Genomic DNA, 19,035 nt, shown 5'->3' on the forward strand with positions numbered 1-19,035 from the left:
ATATTTAAAAAATAGAAAATAAGAATAAAAGCGAAATTTTGCGGCCATAGGGAGAATTTGTCGTAGTCTGAGTAGAATCAATCATTGATATCGTGAGAGAACTCTCATAAATGTCTCAGACTCAAAGTTAAGGTAAGTAGATTCCGGTGTCACGGTCAGAAATTTAGAAAAAAAATCCGAATTTTCTAAATCAAAATTGTCAAAAATAGGCCCTAAGAATTTCGAGCTCAAATAACACAAAAAGTTTTTTTTATTGAAATTTTACGGAAAATACAAGCGAATGGAGTGATCAACCAGTCACAACTTGAAAATACTGACACCAGCCCAACAAGCACTTAGCGAGCACTCTCATTTAAGTAATCTGAAGCTACGTTGATGCACATCCTACATTTCGGACACACTTTCTTATGCTTTTTTAACCAAGGGTCAACACATCCTGTGTGGAACAGATGAAAGCATGGCAGTCGGCGCACCTCTTCTTCATCGACGAAGGACAACAGACAAACGGGACACACATCTATCTCATCTGCAGCTGCACATGAACGGTTTTCGAATTTGAATTTGAAAGTGTGACGTTCCACCATTTCATTTCCAATTGCTTCGCGTATCTACAAGAAAGATGTTCTCAGAGCTGGTCGAGAATGTTTCAGGACGGTTCAGGACCACAACTTACCGAGTCGTTTATTTCGAAGTCGTCGATTGAATCACCGGCATCGTCGTCACTATCACTGTATGGATAGTCGTCGAGGTAACCGCCACCACTGCCTATCTCATTTTCTTCATCTTCTTCTTCTTCATAATCATCTTCTTCTTCTTCATCAGAATAATATGTGGACCAGTCTGGATCGAGATCGTCTTCGTTCTCATCCACATTAGAGTCGTTGTCATTAACTGTTACGATGTCTGGAACGTTAGCATCAGCACCAGAATCATTTAAGACATCGCCCGAATTCGTTATTGTACCACCGCCTGTAGCATTCGAACTATTAACGCCGACTGGAACGGAATTGCGCAAAGCTACGCACGTGTGCTCGTTTGTACCGATTGAAACGACAACAGCTTCAGCACCGTCAGCAACATCTCCTGAAGTCTTTACTGCATTGCTTGTGGCATTCGAGCTATCATCGTCGATGCGGACTGAATGTTCGAAAGCAACGCTTACCGAATGATCTGATACGCAATTTGATGTTGAATTGTTATCTGAAAACAGATTACGGTCATCGTCAGTAATGTGTAAGCAAAATAGAACAAAAAGTCGTCCACCTGAGTCGTTCGTCGAATTTAATACATTTCTATCAACGCCATTTGGCTCTTTGAACGCTGCTAAGCATGGTTCGACATTGTTTTTTTCTATGCCATTGGCATTTGATTTTGATTTGTCCACCGTCTGATCCACAGCACCACTGCTCTTACAATCTTTTTTTGGAGCGACCGGCTTTCGAATGCCATTTGCCTCGTTAGACTCATAATTTGAGACAGATCCTGATGTTGATTGGCTCATTTTGTATACGATGATGATGTACGACAATAAATAGAAATTAACTGAACTCAGAATTTCTGAAAGCCTACGGAAAAACCAATAGCCTCCGGACAACAAAAAAAACGAACAAAAAAATCACAAATAAATTGAGAGGTTAAATTATTTTGGACTTTTCGTTTGTTTAAACTCGTCTTTTTACGATAACACTGTGATTCATAACCAAGCTCTTGCTGAAGTGCTGACAACAAATTAATAATTTTGAGAAATGCTGTATACTATCACACAAGCCTTTGAAACGTGTATAAGATTGAACGTGATAGCGAATCTTCTTTTTTCTACCAACCGCTATTGAACCAATCAAAACACTCCATACCACTCGTTTAAATTTGAACAAAATAAAATCATCCAGCATGAAATTCAGCGCATTCAGGAAATGTGCATGCTTGTACATCTGAATCTGTTATCGACAGCCATGAAGTATGACTCATCAAGAGACATCTTGGCTAAATTTAGGGCCGTACTGGCTATCAAAGGGCGTTCCTATGAAATGTAGAAAAGGGCGCTTTAAAGTGAAGGAAAGGTGCCAAAAAGCTCTACCTATTGAAAGGCAATTTCAATAAAATTACTAAAGGTGATCTTGTGAGGCCTGTTCGGGCCTGGAAATTACAGTTTAAGGGACAAGTTGGTATTTTAGATTTTTTTTTGGGTGGTATCGATAGGGCAGGACTTGACATACAACACGAATTGGAATGCACAAAAGCCTCTCCTTGAGGAGTTCCAAGGTTTTTCCTATGTTTTTTTTTTCAATTTTCGTAGTGAAATCTGATGTCAGTGCAACTAGAAAATTTGGATCCAAATTGTCAAAAATAAAATTTGAGAGAGTCTACGATTGAAAACATTCTGCTTCCACAATTGAAAATTATTGAAACCATTCAATCTTAACCAAGGTAGATATAATGTCCAGACATTACCTTGATCTTAACGATTGTTGATGATGCCATCTTGTGACTCATGAACGTATTTTTTAACGTTGGAGCTTTCGCAAAACACAGAAAAAACTGTCAATATTGACAGGAACAAAAACACTTCAGAAGAAGAATTTTACTTTTAGTAAACACGGTAAATACGATGCAATTCAATTTAGTTACCATTAATTGTGCCAAAAAGTGACAAAATATTTACGAAAATGTATCGCTTGTTGATTCATAGCGGAACAATGTTCCAAAAACTAATCAAATGGACTACAAAGCAAAACGACCGTACTAAAAACATTTATTTATCGTTCAGTCACTTCGGTCCTATGTATAAAAAAATTGAAAACCGAGACTACCACAAATCTACTTCCTACACCGAAAGCGGAAAGCCGTTAACGAGAAAAGTTTTTGTAAATTATTTGAAAACGACATTAATGTGTCCGGCGAAAGTGGCCACAGACATCTGGTTAGCCTATCCAGTACTCGGTGATAGATTCTTAAATGATGTCGACAAAAATGTGAACATTTTAACTGAGGAAGGTGTGACGATTAAAGCCATTTTAGATAATCCACCGTTGTTGAGTCTGAGTGAAGGTTGGACAAAATACACGTCTGTAATATGTAAATGTGATGATAACAGGTATTCAAAATTATTCCAGTCTCTCTTCGAGAACGTCTGACCATTCTGAAATGTCTGATGCCGGATAAAGTCGAAGACTTTCTACCATTGGCGCTGGTTGCTGATACTCGGTTAAATGAAATCAAGGAAATAGCTGAACGGGAAGCAGATGTGATACCTAGCAGACATCGAATTTATTATTTCAGTAAGCTGCTGGAGGTAAGTAGAAAAATGGTGAATTGATGTCCAACTACCGATTTCTCTTGAAATTCCGTAAGTGTAAGGAAGGAAATATGGTCGGTTGGTCCAAATCACGCCTAGATTCGGCTCCGGTTCCTTCAAATCAAAAATTGAAAAAGTTATGGGATTGGGCCGGTTGTGGGTTTAGGCACCACCATCGGCATCCATAGCTGTATCGTTGCTAAGTTTGAAGCGGCTGTTCTGTTTGAAGCGATTGACACCAAAATAAGATAAAATTTAGACCGGACCAATTATAAAATCTCTCGAAATCCAGATTTTAAGTTAAAAAAAAAATATTTTCAGACGGAACCGTACACCTTAAGTAAACATATTGTGCCTAATCGACTGTTTATGTTGACACTGCCATTCAAAGGTAACAATCTCACCCAAAAGTGACAAGCTGTGTGTATTCGAACAATTGTTACAATTTCTAACAAAGATCGTTCGCAGAAGTTAATCATCGCATCAAAACAATGTTAACGTATAAAACACCCGCACAAATTATTTCAAACTTGCGGCTCATCAAAAACAGTGAGCAATTCCTTGAATCGTTGCGTCAGGCTAATTTGAACGAGAACCTGAATCTTGAACATAATTTGTCAATGGCCCAGTACTACGCAAATCGTTTAGACTACGACATCGAGAAAGTTGAAACGATGCTGAAAATATATCCGTTCTTAGCGAGCATGGACGTGAACATGGTATGTATTCACAGAAAATTTCTAATTTTTAAATTCATTTCACCGCTTACAGCAGTGCACAATTTCAGGTAGACAAAAAACTCGACTTTCTACTGAAAGAAGTTGGTGTAAGTGCATCGGCAATTGTTTATTCTCCTCGTACATTGCTCACACGCCTTGACAAGATGAAACAGCGATTTCAGGAATTAGAATTTTATGGCTTTGGATGCCAAGGACATCAACAGATACTGGTCAAAATTTCACTAAGCGAGAAAAAATACAGCGAATTTCTTGTTAAATTGAAAGAAGAGTGGGAACAACAACAAAACGAAAGGAATAGTTTTGTTGGGAAGTTACGGAAAATGTTTTCTTTTTGAATATTGTATACAATACGCGCAGGTGAATTTATAAAGTCGGAGATTAATTATGAAAACTGTTATGAATATATAGCGACAATAAACAAGCGAAGTCAAGCGAAAGTCATTTCAGGTTAGAATAATTTACTGACTTCAATTTCCATTGCGAATGATGCATTGAAAAACGATTTAGGAGTATTGCATAACTCGAGATAAAAATGAAAAGTCTCGTCTTCGTGTATTTATTGACCTTGGCTTCGCCTCGGATCAACAAAATTAACACGAAAACGGTATTGAATTGAACCGATCATGTCAAAATATGATTTTGTATGATGAAAATAGAGATGTGCGGGCCGACCTATTTTCAAAACCCGACCCAGCCCGGCCCAGACTAATTTTTAATGCCCGAGCCCGACCCGACCCGAGAATTTTGAACCCGACTCGGCCCGTATATTTTTTATTGAACGAAAAAACCTAAAATTGGCGCGCCTAACAAGTGGAAATCGTTCGGTTAGCTATCGTTATAATAATGTAGTCTCACAAATCTATCGAACACTTGAAAGGAAGCTTACTCTCGGACTGTACTACAAATTTTCTTTAAATTTTTCTTCAAGTTTTCACAAGTCGGGCCGGCCTGAATCTTTGTTTTTGAAACCCGAACCCGCCCGAGCCCGATTAATTTTTGAAACCCCGACCCAAGCCCGGTCGGGTAGGTGAATTTCTCTAGATGAAAATGAGATTTTGTAAAGGGAAAATATGAATTGATTGCCAAACATGAAGAGTTAATAGCTCGAAAATAAGAAAATTGATCGCAAAAGCACTTTAGCGCAAGGTAAAAGAACATACTGAAGGTAACGCAGATCCGCAAGAACCCCTACTTTCGGGTGAATATAATTTTACAAATGTAATTCACTTTGATATGTTGTAACACATACAAAACTCAATACTAAACAACGCAGTTCCAACAACATGATCATGCCAAATGTCACGGATGCAACACAACAAATCTTATATTTACCCGAAACTTGGGGTCCGTATTTCTTGCTATTACCTGAGGGTTTGCGTTACCTTCAGTATGTTTATATACCTTGCTTCAGCAATCACTTTTCGTATTTGTTAGCGATCAATTCATTATTTTTGGCAATCAATTCTTATTTTATAGCAAATAAGTCTTCATTTTCTGATTTCATTTTTGATTTTAGAATTATCGGTTTAAATATTCCCTCCCCGATTTAAAAACCCAAAGGAGTTCATTGTGATTTTTTACCGTATCCTTCGATGGGCAGACACTGAGGTTAAAGCTTATACGAACCTTTACTCTAAGGGTCTATGTGTTAGGTTAACGCAAAGATTGTATACGCACGTACGAGTAGTTTGACTTTAGTTTTTCCCACTCAAATGAAAACTGAGCCATTTTCGGCTAACATTTCTCCGAAGATTCGTTTTCCCTCAAGAAAACTAGCGTTAAAACCGGTATGTAAAATGCAATACGTAAAGGTTTGGATATTTTTATTTGATTCCTCACACCTCGCCTTCCTTCGGCTGACCATGTCACAATGAAAATTTCTAAACCTGTACTATTCTAACTTATCTCTTTGGATAACTGTTCTAGCTTCAAAGTCGACAGTTCATTTTAATTATCAAAAGTTATGGTATCCCCGTAACCAGTTGGTAACCTTTTCGACTTTTTACGGAATCAATCGGGATTATCTTCCAGAAAAATATAAAAAAAGGATTCGCTCAAGACGATTACCGCAATAAAGTCTTATGTTCATCGGATTTGGCATCGACGGATACTTATAGGAAATGCAACTAAAAAAACTAAGGAACAAATACTAACCTTTAACAGACAGCAAGCATATCACCAGTTCAATTTATCGAATCTGAAACTTCTCTTGATGCAAATATTTTAAACAGACTGATCAAAAATCTCCACCAGCCATTAAGTTTGTACACATTTGAAAACATCGAGCTCTTCACTTTTTTGTCGTTGCATTCGATAACATATGACATTAGCTGGGAACAAAACCGCATCATCAATGTTTCATTGACTTTTATCCAGCTTGGCGTCAGAATCAATTCATACCGAAATGTCGTATACAAAAATGCGTAGACACTCATCTCTGTCTTCCATTCATAAATCGAATACAATGACTGCATCTCTCTCTTCCATTCATAAAACATAGTTTAAAAAAATATGAAAATATCGTACGTTCAGTTCGTAGTACAACTCAAATACACACGTAACAACAAACCTCTCAATGTTAAAGTTATGCTCTCCTCTTTCCCGAGCCGAAATTTCTTTCCACACGTTTTATATTCTCATTTTGATATCGTCATATGCTTCGTGTAGCAATCGGCTTTATTATAGACTTTTACAGTAGGCGTGCCGAAGAGCCAGCTGGCTAAGACGCGCAATTCGTACCGCATTTTTTCGATTGCGCGAGACACAAGTAGTACCAAAAAATATTGCTGAAAATTTCCACCACCGGCATTGATACGATAAGAATCCTTTCAATTGAATCAATTTTATGAAAACCGATACGATTTCGAACAATTGCAACGGTTTCGTCAAATAAATATCGAAAAATCCCAACACATTAATCAAATGCGCGTAGCAATACCACCGATCATTGGTCGTATGCCTCAGCTGTTTTGTTTCCCGCCAATGGTTTGCTCTCTCAGAAATTATTCGGAAAGCCGCGAAGAGTGTTGTGTCCGTGTACTGCAGTCCGTGTTTTTTTTAATTTCAATAATATAATTACATCAAAAGTGAAATAATTGAGAATACAAAATAAAATCAGTGAAAGATAACGACATATTGAATTGCATTTTATCGTAAACAGTGAGTGTTGCGCAAAATAAAATAGAAAACTGTTTCTGCCAAAAAAAGGCGAGTGTGTGGAATTGAACGGATTGGATATTTTTAGGTCTTTTTTTTTGGATAAATTGAAAAATTTGTTCATAAAAAATAGCCGAAAAGAAAGCAAAAATTGTTAAAATAAACTTGTGTGTGAATATCCGGACGAAAAATCGTGCATAAAATAGGATGTCACATGCATTCGAGGAAGTTATCGTTACAGATGATGGCGAGGAAATGAGGTAGGTCAGCCGGTCCATAAATATTTTCAGCGCGCCATATTTTTTATGTATACGAAAGTGATTTTTCCTTTTGACTTTTTTCTTACTCAATGCGGTCTCTTTGGGTGTGTGACACGTAAATTAGTAAATATTTGCTGTGTAGTGTTGTTGAGTAAATGACTGTATGGTATTGCCGATAAAGTTAAAACGTCTATATTATTGCGAAAAACTACACGAACATCATGCATATAATGATGCTCATGAATGTGCAGCTTTTTGTAGTCTTTAAAGGAGATAAAAAAAATTATGTCCAATGTTACCCATAATACCCTTTCATCTTTCGGTGTGCCATCATAAATTTTCTTTTCTTTTTTTTTCTTTCCTACATTCACACATACATCGCGTTACAAACATATTGCTTCGTCGTACGTATTAAAATCTAAAAATAAAGAAAAAAAATTTGTTGTACAGCCGACATCAATATACTACTACTACATTATAATGCCTCAGCTGTTATCGCTCCATATGAAAATTGTAGAGAAATAAGGCCGTTCTGTTGCAGTATATATTCGGAATTTTATTTCGGGAAAATTATTTGATTCTCTGGGAGTTTAGTGTTCGTATTTAGTCTACAATTTTGCATATTATAGTTTTACTCTAGATGAATCAGATGTCGAATCGATATTTTACGTCGTATTTGTAGTGAGAATAATTTCTAAGAAAAAAAGCGAAATAAAACCGGAGACTGATCTGTAGGCCCACAATTTAAACTGTAGATACTTTAAAGCAATTCATAATTTTTCCACTCATTCAGAACTCCAAAATCTTTTCTTTGATGAAATCAACGATATTTGTAAGAAAAAAATTCCGGAAAAAAATCCAAATTTCGAAAGATTTATGTTCATAGTCAACGTTCAGTTCATTGTATACATAGAAGTCATATGGGCAATTGGATAGGAAATACGAATTTTTTCGTGTATATAAAACATGCTCTTAGTCACGTATGCTTCGAAATATGGTATTTATGACGAAATTATACCGATGATCGCATTCACGACGACCTTTTTAAAAAACAGTTTTCGGCGGTGATTCCATCTCACCTGTACGGGTTTTACCTATTGAATTACATAAAATTGATTTAAACACCAGCTCTCCTGAACCTAAAACGTCAATCTGCGTAATTTATGCAAATTTCTAGAGCAAGGCAAATTTTATTGACTCTTTCCACCCTGAACTTGTTTGGCTAGGGAAAATTGTTTTCAGATAACAGTGAACATGAAAATCAATATGTCAATATTTTGAGTAAGAGTTTATTGAACGAAACGTTCAGAGGTTTCAAATTAGAGTCTGGCCTAACATCAATAACCCGGCGACAGTTTCTGAATATACTAATTTGCCGAAAAATTTCACCACTTTATTGCTGCGAGACGGCCAACATATGGTTTTCATATATATAAAATGTTAAATCCCCAGCTCGAAACCAGTGACACGGTGACACACCATCAACAACTCTCTCTCCTATATTTATTTATTTATTTTTTTGTCACTTTTTGGTGGGACGGATAATGTTGTAATCGATCAACTGTTTTGTGAAGTGAAACAGGTGCTTTTGGTGGATAGGCTTCGATTTAAATTTGATTTTCTTTCTTCAAATCAGAAATAAACGCACGTCACCACACGCACACATCACGTAATATACGTGTCCTTTTATTTACTAGAAGAAATTTATATTGTCAAAGGTGCGCCTGCAAATTAAATTGAGTAGCACAACATTTTTCTGCTAGGAAAAAAAATTACAGAAACACCACCCGAAGCAAATTACATTTTATAGCAATAAAATAGCAGAACGCGTTCACTCTCTCTCTTCGACGCGAAAATAAATTCAGATGTTTAAATGGCTTACATCGCGTCTATAACAGTCATGCAATTTTTACATCAATTATTTTTAGTCTAAAAATAGAATAATCATCAGACAATGAACGGCATATGAAAAAGAGATGGAATGAGAGAGGCACCACGGAGAAGAAGAAAAAAAAATTATTATTGCGAATCATCTGGTCGGCTGGCTACACTGCCAAACGTCGTACAATTTGTGTCTATATAACACCATTTGTATTTATATATCTATACGGTCGGACGGGTATTTCTTTTTTATTTTCCTTCGTTTTACATTGGTTCACTCTTCTAGCGAAGCAGAGACCTACACGATGACTTAAAAGTTTATTTAGTAAAGTTGAATTCGCATATATGCATTGCTCGGCATTGCTATTATAAAATATATAACATTTCACGACGACGTATGCTCGTATGTTGGTTCTGGTGTGTGCCAATAAATTTGTCGAGATCTAATTTTTGCACAGCACACACTCTGTCGTGAACAGATTTAGAATTTTGCACATTCAAGCTTCTTCTATCTACAAATATATTTGTAGGGAAGTCACATGTTCTGAATATAATTTTCGAACGGAAATTTCTTCTTCTTTTGAGGTTGATAGATGAGAGTATTTCAATAATGACGTCTTGCAATGTATACGTGTTTATTAGTTCGAAAATAAATTTGACACGCAAGCTTCTTGATAATTTACTTTAATTGGTTCCAATTAATCCAATCTCTGGGTATTTTCTTTCACGAAGAGTTAAGTTACCAGTGCAGACACGTGTGCGAGTTGGTGCATCCCGAGGGGCGATCTACTCAAAAGAATTGTAAATGAGTTGCTAAGAGTTGCACGCGAAAAAAAAAAGTGTTGTATCGGAGTTGCACGCCCAATATGAGCTGCAAAAAAGTTGCATTCGAGAATTACATAAAAGAGTTCCTATTACTTGAACTACAAATAGTGAACACTGTCACTAAACACTTTATTAAATTGAGTGAGCTCTGTGGGGGCTTCCTCTTTTTAACATTCTCTTTTAACACTTTTTATAGCCATTGATCAAATCAACGCACTTCAAGCAAAAGTTCTTCAAGTGACATCCTGTCCAGCCTGTTACATAAAGTACTATTTTGTATGAAAACATTTTTTTCACTTTTTTTTTTGCACTGTCCACTATAGAAGTACTCTGAGAGTACTGCTCACGCTTAACGTGTCACAGACAGCAAGCATATTAACAGTTTTACTATCTGATCTATTACTTCATTTGATCGAAGATTTTCGGATATTGATGTCAGAAATCTTTTACTTCATTTGTTTTCAACATAGTTTTTGCTATATAAGACCTCTTTAGTGAGAGCTTGTCGTTATTATTAATGTCGTTGTCAATAACAGATGCCAGCCGTCTGTAACAGGTTAAAGTGCCTTGAGTATATGCTCGTTTTTGACAAAAGTTGAACAATCTAGATGAGAAAAGTTAAATTTACAATCCACATCGTTGAAATTAATGAGATTCGCCGATAATTTACCGATAATCGTTGCAAATTTTACCCTTATCGGTCCCATTGAATATTTTTATTGGTGCTTAGGAACATCGATATGTCGATATCGATAGTTTATAATATTTTTATCGGTAAAGTTTAATGTCTTTTGGATAGAAACGAGTTAAATACGAAAAGAGTTGCAAATGAGTGGCAAAAGAGTTGAACAGAAAAAGAGTTGGAAAGAGTTGCACAAAATAAAAGAGTTGCATTGGAGTTGCATGGATAAAAAAAGAGTTGCAAATCGAGTAGTTTGCCCCTCGGTGCATCATCGGATTGAAGTAAAACAAATAAATATTGAGTTTCCCATTCAATAACAGCAAAAAAAATAAAACGAAAAAACTGAGACCATGAACCTTATCGCCGCTAAAACCAAATTGATTGAATAGCAAAATTCTCATTTCGTTACGACGACGATTAATTCATTTAACAAATAACAAAATGCCAATATATTCTCAACATATAATACGTTTCACTACTCCATGTTTACGAACGAAAAAGAAATTAAGTAAATAAATCGAATGTTAGTCAGAGAAGAAAAAACAAACACTCCTGACTCTTCAGCATTTTATTTCTAATAATACAAATCGCGTCCTCCTCATCGATGTGTCGATATGTTGTTGTTTCTTTTGCATTTATAATATTTTTTAATGTGCAGATCTATATAGAATCAAAATCGTTTTGTACCGTATATCATACAGCAGAATGTATATAATGATGAAACTGCAAAAACTCTTTAATCGAACACCACCCAGTCTCAAATCGACACTTTAAAAATAACAGAGCCACATCAATATAAAACGTCGTCGTTTGTTGTTTTATTTTTCCTCGTATGTGTGGCGCGATAAGTAAAATGTTTGCGCACAAACAGCTGACACTATGGGTTATACACAGCTTTGAATTCGATATTGGCTTTACCCGTACTAACGAAAATTCATACTCTGGGCAATGCTCGTTTTCGTGTATTATGCATGATGTGTTTCGTTGGACAGGTGCCTGACTGCGTTTTTTTATTTTTCTTTGTTGTTGTTGTTGTTTTGTGTAATTTTATATTTATTTAAACTGGTAGAACGAACAAAAAAATAAAAATCGAAGACATAGAGTTGTTCTGATTATGCATAAATATAGTTGGTGCCACCACAACTCAATAAGCACAATATTAATGTAACTGAGTTGAAAATGTCAAGCAATGTGGCGCCTGGAACGTCGCCAAAACTATACGTGTACATTATTCTGATGGTTAAAAGTCGCGCCGCGCCATCATCCTAAAACATTCTACTAGCTAAAGATCCAAAACGGTTTTGAATATAACTGATGGATGAGCCGAAATTAACTCACAAACCGTATATGATGGTGACATAGTTGTCGAGTACATGTAATTGATGTTGTTACGAATTAACATTTTTGTCTTTTTTTCGACTTCAATAGCGCCATCAGAATGTAATACATTTTCACCTACACAAACCGTAGAACTGTACTACCGGTACATCATCATTGTTTTGTTTTGTTTATTTATTTCACTATGGGCATGTGACTGGCAATGTTCTTACATAGTAAAATTATATTCCGTCGTATTATAATGTATTTATCTGAAGGCCACGGTATCCCGCGACTGTATCGCATTACGTGTGTCCTCCATTCTATTTGACTTTTCTATTAGACCCCGAGATACCGCACATCTTATTCTCTGAATTGAATGCAAGGACAGAGATAAAATGCAGATCCTTAAGTTATCAAATGAATTTAATTGAACTCGTGGAAACATTGTAGTTTATTTACGTCGGTTTTGTCAGTGTAAAATGAGCTTTTTGTACATTTTATTTATCTCAGTAATACATATTGTGTTCGTACACCACAGTATGTAGATTGTCCGTACGCTGCATAGGTATTCATTTAAATGTCTCGTTTGGTTTTTTTTTTGTTTAAAGTACATTACTCAATGCCTGGGAAAACGTAACATCATCATAATATTCTACGTGCGGTTATATACACCTATCCATACCAGACAATCATAAATACACAATTTGTCATACAAAATTGTAAATTCAGTTTTAGTTGAATATCTCACTTAATGAATGCAGAATAATTGTTTGTTATAAAATAATTGTGCTGGCGCCTGGGATGTTTTTCAATATATGTGTGTTCGGTTGTGGTTTTGTTGTATACGTCTGACGTGTATGCATGTACAGAAATATGAATTTTGTCACCTGATCCATTACGTGTATCCAATTTAAGTATTTTTTGTTGTTGTTCTATTCTATGATAATTATGACAGACATGCTGCCACATCAATGCCTTCTGGCTCATTGTAAAGTGACCGACGTCGTTCAGAACATTGCAATGGGTTAACCAACGACCAGCTTTTTATGTGTCGTGTTTTTTTTATTGTATAATTCTCGTCGCCTACACTACAGTAATCTCTGCACCGCATAATAAATAATAATTAGCTTGTCATAACGCCAAAGGTTAAACGAACTTTATGCAGTCGCGTACGATAGTGCCGGGGTTTATTAGAGTCCGTACCATATGTGATTAAGGTCTCGGTGTTAATTGGTTACATCTATGTGTCAATAACCGAAGACTTGGCGAATCTTCACCTATCTAAAAATCTATTAAAAATCTGTTCTTATCCTTCATGACTTCTAATGCTAAAAGTGGAACCAAGGGAAGTTTGTAGCACAAGCCGGCTGCGAGCTCTGATAGAACGTTAACCACCAGATAACTAAAATATTTTCAATAAATTCACATTCTAGACCAGTTAGGTAATACTGATTTATGCAACCGAATGATAATTGTTATTTATGGCATCGAGTGCAAATTACCTTATTAGGCTCTAGATGTGTAATTATGACACGAGGCCGCAGGCAAATTTTGCACATTATCATGCTGAGTTGCATAAAGGTGGACATCAAGTGTATAGCCTGCGGCCTTGTGTCATAATTATACATCTAGAGCGTAATAAGGTACTTTGCACCGATGATTTATGAAAGAGAGGCAGCTAAAGTTCACAAATTTTGCACATTTTGATGCTTATTTGCATAAATCGTTTTTAGGCACTCGTAGCTTCAGGCCGAGTGTGACAACACTTTTCGTATGCGTGCCTTAAAAACCCTTTGTGCCACCGAGAATTGAAATACGACTCTTTTCAACATTCATTTTAGTGTTGTAAAGTGACTTATTTCAGCACCCGTTTGATGTGATATTACAACACTCAAAGCAGTGTTGAAATGGAATTTGTATGAGTTGTTACAGCATTCGTTTGAGAAAATGCAAAGCAATGTGATCGATCAAATTTGAAGAGTGATTGTTTACAATGAAAATTTAGTATGTTGTGTTACAAGTATTGTAATGTTGATTTTTTCAGCACTAGACCCAAGTTTTCCTTACGAGCGGAGCGAGTAAGGAAAATTGGGTCGTGTGCTGAAAAAATCTCATTACAATACGTGTAACACATCATGCTTTGTGCCAACCGAGAATTGAAATAGACAAATGCACAAAAATTCAGAATTTTCATTGTAAACAATCACTCTTCGAATTTGATCGATCACGTTGCTTTGCATTTTTTTAAAACGAATGCTGTAATAACTCATACGAATTTCATTTCAACACTGCTTTGAGTGTTGTAATATCACATCAAACGGGTGCTGAAATTTTGGACATTTCAATCTAGTTATCGATATTGAAATCCGTCGTATTTCAATTCTCGGTGGCACAAATGATTTTTTGTGCTCTTGTCTATTTCAATTCTCGGTTGGCACAAAGCATGATGTGTTACACGTATTGTAATGTTGATTTTTTCAGCACACGACCCAATTTTCCTTACTCGCTCCGCTCGTAAGGAAAACTTGGGTCTAGTGCTGAAAAAATCAACATTACAATACTTGTAACACAACATACTATTTTATCACCGTGTTGCATACAATGTTTTTCTCAACAAGGACAACGAAAACTTTACTTTACGACACTGAGTTGTGAAAAGCTTATATTTTTAGTCTGATGCTGCTGTATCGTGATGGTCTGCGTAGCCGCGTATGGTTTCATAATCTATTTATTTTTATTGCCTTTAATAATTGTATTACAAACTTCCGTTGTTTACTTTCAGCTCTATCAGTGATAAAAATTTATTATTTACGTATTTTAGAACGATTTTTCCGATATGAATATGATGTCGTAATCAGATGATTTAATGCACTGTATGCGATGCATACATTGTAAAGTAACAAATTGTGTTCATATATTGATATTGATGCAATATTTTGCTTCATATTTTTTTCTCTGTTTCTTGCAATAATTGCTGTAACGTCTCGTCGTGATATGTAAATTCATTGGAAGAAAAATAAAACATTTTCTTAACCTTGGCTATTATTGACACGGTGATTTCGTTTCAATCAAACGAAAATATGTACTCAAAGATCTTTGAAACACATTTTTCTGTCACACACGTGAACGGTTGTAGACAGATAGACAGAAATAAATAAATATGTTACGTTGGCTGTCTATATTCTGTTGTTTGAAGAAGGAATAAAAGAAAAATAACAGGAAATGAAACACCTTAGGAAATTCTACCGCAGCTAGTTTAAAAAAAAAAAAGAAACGACAATTTTTCTGCATCGAATTCATTGATCTTAGTGACTTCCTTCTGCATTTTTAAATTAATCATGTTCCATTCGTCATTAATCTATTTGAAATTATTCCATGCAAGACCTTTTTCGGATAAAACATTTTTTTATCCATTCATGCACAGACTCACTATAGTGACGGTGCTAACGTGAACGATTAACTCATTCATAGATTTTAACAATTAAAAACTAGTCACGTGCTTGGTTTGTATATCGATTTGTCATTATGCCGGTGAAATTAATTACACAAACGTTCCGGCTATGCAGACCCGTACGATCAAACAACATTTTATGACTCAATATGTTCGCCAATTGTTTCCTAGGTAATATGACTCAATCTAACTGGGAGTCTGCGAGGAAAGTGTTGCATGTCTATTTGTGACAAAATACTTTCGGAAAGTGTATCACTATTCAGTCAGACCACTGCACACTTCAATGAATTGAACTAATTTCCTATGATTGAGAAATTGCTGTGATCATTTCCCTCCTTTATTTTTCTCACATCAGAACCCTAAACAACAACAACAGATGAATACCCGTTTTCCAAACGATTCTGCTATTTCAATGTCAATAACCTTCGAAAATCAAAACAGCCCAAGTGCAGTGCATTTCCTATTGAAATAGCTTCATTTCTGCTTGACTGAAAAAAAAATGTTTGAACATTTTACACGTGCACAACAGCATGTACCCTTCAAATGCTATATACAATACGGTTGTATCCATAAATAAACCATTTTATCATCCGATATAATATTCAATTTCAACAGCTTCAGAAATAGGGTAATGTTACGCACACAAACATTTACGACGTGTGTTCTGTACATATAATATATATGCTCACAATGCTGGGTCTAAATGCATCTTTGTGTAAATGGAAAATCGGGGCTATAAAAGAAGAATCAGATTTTAAAAATGAAAAACCATTTCAATCATATGATTGCTTTGTATATGCGAGGCTTGATGGTATGGTCTGTTTATGAAGATTTTTTTTTTTACATCAAAATCAAAAAGTTTACGATGATGGTGAAGTGGATGCTCTGTGTTATAAGTTGACATGAAGTGGTTATTTATTTCGTTAGATCAATATTATTTATAGCCAAGTCGATTATGAATTATATGCCCGAAAAAGAAATAACTTTCTAACTTTTAGTGCTTAACGTCATTGGTTTATGTTATACATCACATCAAGCGCTTAAATTTTATTGAATTTCCAATCGAAAAACATCTGCTCATTGGAAAAGTGTTCAACGATGGAAAGGATTAACTTCTAACCACTTTTGTGATTCGATTTTGTCCACATGTAAAATTGACGTTCTAAAATTTGATTAATTGATATAACTCAAAATTTTGAGTTTTTTTTAAATAAGTCATTGAACTTGGCAGTTCTATTACTTCTTTAACTGTAACTTCTTTGATAGGAAACTCTTAAGTCGTTGAAATAACTGAATAATGTGACAGCACTTCGACTCATTTTGACTCATAATTGTTCAGAAACTGTTTCCACTTCTTTGTGGGTGCGGTAATCAATCAATCGTCTTTACTTCGAACAAATTTTGCGGAAATTACTGATTTAAATTTAAATTTTCCCCTTTAAGACTTTTGAATCAGCTCACCTTCCCACAGATATAAATCCAATTGGAAACTTTGATTTCTTGTTAAAGTTTGCCATGTGAGCGATTTATGTCTGTTGCGAACTGTTACAGTTACTGCGAACTTCGCACGAATCATCATATAAAATAAAGTTTACGAAGAAAGGAAAAAAATGCGATGGAAAATGATTGAAGTTGTTAATCTCTCTGAATCAATTTAAAATATAAAAAAAATTCTGTTCCACCCATTACTTCTGTTGCAATCGAACGGATCCTGGATGCATATAGAACGAAGTTGTGATGTAGAGAGAAGGAAGAAAAAAATCATTTCAATTTCCTCATTTTTTTTGCAGATTAAATGAGGAAGGCGGTGGTATGCTAAATATGGAAAACGAGAAACGAATGCGACGTGAAATCGCAAACAGTAATGAGCGTCGACGAATGCAGAGCATAAATGCCGGCTTTCAGAGTTTGCGATCGCTGTTACCACATCATGAGGGTGAAAAACTCAGCAAGGTTAGTGTTTACAAGTTTTTATTTTCTATTTGCCTGTTTCACAAATATATAGCGCAACCGACCATTTTCTTTTGCATTTAAATTGTGAATAATTAATGAGGAGACACTGGGACGTTACTTTGTAAATAGGGAGTGCAGCTAAGATGCACTCAATTTAATCAACCGAAGAGCATTACTTCGTTCTGTAATTGAAATTTTATCCTTCATATCGACAATAACAACTCGTGTTGACGGAGGATTATAGGAACAGGACACATTTTTCATCTCAAGAAGATGATTACAAAACAAGTCTGATTTGTATTCAATCGACTCAATTAATTAGTCCAATCAATAATGGACGTCGTTTAATTGAAGACGATGCTTTAGTTTTTACATGGGAAAATATTCTGTAAAAAAACAAGCAATTAACGTGAAGAAGACGACGAAGAAAAACGGAAGGAAATTAAAGTAATTGCACAAGAATATTGAGACATTGTCAAGAGAGACAATCGATAAATAGAGAAAATGAAGGATAAATTTTATATAAAGTTCCTGTCATTAAAGCACTCATAATGATAGCAGCAGGGTTATAATAACACGGGCAATCGGAAAAAGGAAACAATGTCAACAATCGACGACAATAATGTTTTTTAGCTCATTTGTGTTTGACGTCATTCCGTTTAATAATACAACTTCACCGATCGCCTCTTTTTCTGCATTAAATGTTTCTGTGACATCGAAAAAAAAAAATCAATTAGCTGCGAATCGATCAGCGATACTCAAAGTTTCTTTTGTGTCAATAAAAACAAGTTGTGAATGAAAATTTTGTGATAAGAGCATACACCACACTCAGTTCAGCTTATATTTATAAACATATTGTTCTCGTTTCGAGTATATAAATAATGAGTGGCTGTGCACTGCGTATTGTCGGCGGTTAATTGGGCGAACATTAACAGCATTCATTCATAAAATATACACAGCGAACTGAAAGCTATTTATCTCTTACAGAAAAAAAAGCTGTTTCATTAACTGTCTGCTGTACAATGATGGTTGTATTACTGACTGGTGTACATTTTTGTTGCATTTCATCATTATTTATGTATTCGTTGTGCGGTTTGAAAATGATTTACTCTCTAATCGGGCTAAGTGATCAACCTAAACTTATTTTACGATTTGAATTCTTTACTTTCTGGTATTCCATTCAATTTGTTTACCAATCAGCTCGTGATTACTTCTTCCGTACGACGATAATTTGTTTTTCGACTTGATTGATTTATTGATATGCCATTCATAAAAACGAAGAAATTTTTTTTTTTTGTAAAATACATTGTAATGCATATCCGCAATACACCTCTTTATAAAGATGATGATATACGGTGAGTTGAGTGTAAGCGTAAATATTTTGCATTTTATTTACACTTTACTCTGCAGTTGCCATTAAATAAATAACAAAGTCAAATTCCATTGTAATTGAATAATTGCGAAATTACTTT

At 35.3% G+C, this 19,035-nt stretch overlaps 3 protein-coding genes across 6 annotated transcripts in view; 2 read left to right on the forward strand and 1 right to left on the reverse strand.

The window, feature by feature from the left end:
- Nucleotides 1-236: 236 nt before the first annotated feature.
- Nucleotides 237-1,939, reverse strand: LOC119066693 (dentin sialophosphoprotein-like). Of its 4 annotated transcripts, none has more exons than XM_037169288.1 (4): nt 1,671-1,880; nt 1,264-1,564; nt 674-1,203; nt 237-608 (listed from the first exon to the last, which is right to left on the reverse strand). In XM_037169288.1, exons 1-4 carry the CDS (start codon nt 1,695-1,697, stop codon nt 336-338), a joined length of 1,131 nt encoding a protein of 376 aa, XP_037025183.1. In that variant the 5' UTR covers nt 1,698-1,880; the 3' UTR covers nt 237-335. The 4 variants fall into 4 exon arrangements, with proteins under 4 accessions (XP_037025183.1, XP_037025184.1, XP_037025186.1 ...); XM_037169289.1 differs by having other exon boundaries at nt 674-1,200; nt 1,671-1,879; XM_037169291.1 differs by having other exon boundaries at nt 674-1,200; nt 1,264-1,939.
- A 608-nt stretch (nt 1,940-2,547) lies between these two features.
- LOC119066696 lies at nt 2,548-4,466 on the forward strand. Its single transcript, XM_037169294.1, has 5 exons — nt 2,548-3,048; nt 3,114-3,292; nt 3,617-3,686; nt 3,764-4,014; nt 4,083-4,466. Exons 1-5 carry the CDS (start codon nt 2,667-2,669, stop codon nt 4,368-4,370), a joined length of 1,170 nt encoding a protein of 389 aa, XP_037025189.1. The 5' UTR covers nt 2,548-2,666; the 3' UTR covers nt 4,371-4,466.
- A 2,306-nt stretch (nt 4,467-6,772) lies between these two features.
- The window catches only part of LOC119066697, a 49,166-nt gene continuing 36,903 nt past the window's right edge, over nt 6,773-19,035 (forward strand). Inside the window, exons 1-2 of the mRNA XM_037169295.1 lie at nt 6,773-7,451; nt 17,401-17,563. Coding sequence (XP_037025190.1) covers nt 7,399-7,451; nt 17,401-17,563 — 216 coding nt within the window. The 5' untranslated portion in view covers nt 6,773-7,398. The remainder of the gene's footprint in view (nt 7,452-17,400; nt 17,564-19,035) is intronic.

The sequence above is a fragment of the Bradysia coprophila genome, chromosome IV (assembly GCF_014529535.1).
Source record: "Bradysia coprophila strain Holo2 chromosome IV, BU_Bcop_v1, whole genome shotgun sequence".
NCBI classification, from domain to species: Eukaryota; Metazoa; Arthropoda; class Insecta; order Diptera; family Sciaridae; genus Bradysia; species Bradysia coprophila.

What these genes read in the sequence shown, in the direction of transcription:
- LOC119066693 (XM_037169288.1), bottom strand. Translation starts at nt 1,697, where the DNA reads ATGAATCACAGTGTTATCGTAAAAAGA. An exon ending in ACAGTGTTATCGTAAAAAGA is followed by an intron (nt 1,565 to 1,670) that starts CGAGTTTAAACA and finishes TTTTTCCGTAGG; the next exon opens with CTTTCAGAAATTCTGAGTTC. An exon ending in ACTTCGAAATAAACGACTCG is followed by an intron (nt 609 to 673) that starts GTAAGTTGTGGT and finishes TCTTTCTTGTAG; the next exon opens with ATACGCGAAGCAATTGGAAA.
- LOC119066696 (XM_037169294.1), top strand. Translation starts at nt 2,667, where the DNA reads ATGTATCGCTTGTTGATTCATAGCGGAACAATGTTCCAAAAACTAATC. An exon ending in GTTGTTGAGTCTGAGTGAAG is followed by an intron (nt 3,049 to 3,113) that starts GTTGGACAAAAT and finishes AAATTATTCCAG; the next exon opens with TCTCTCTTCGAGAACGTCTG. An exon ending in CGAGCATGGACGTGAACATG is followed by an intron (nt 4,015 to 4,082) that starts GTATGTATTCAC and finishes GCACAATTTCAG; the next exon opens with GTAGACAAAAAACTCGACTT.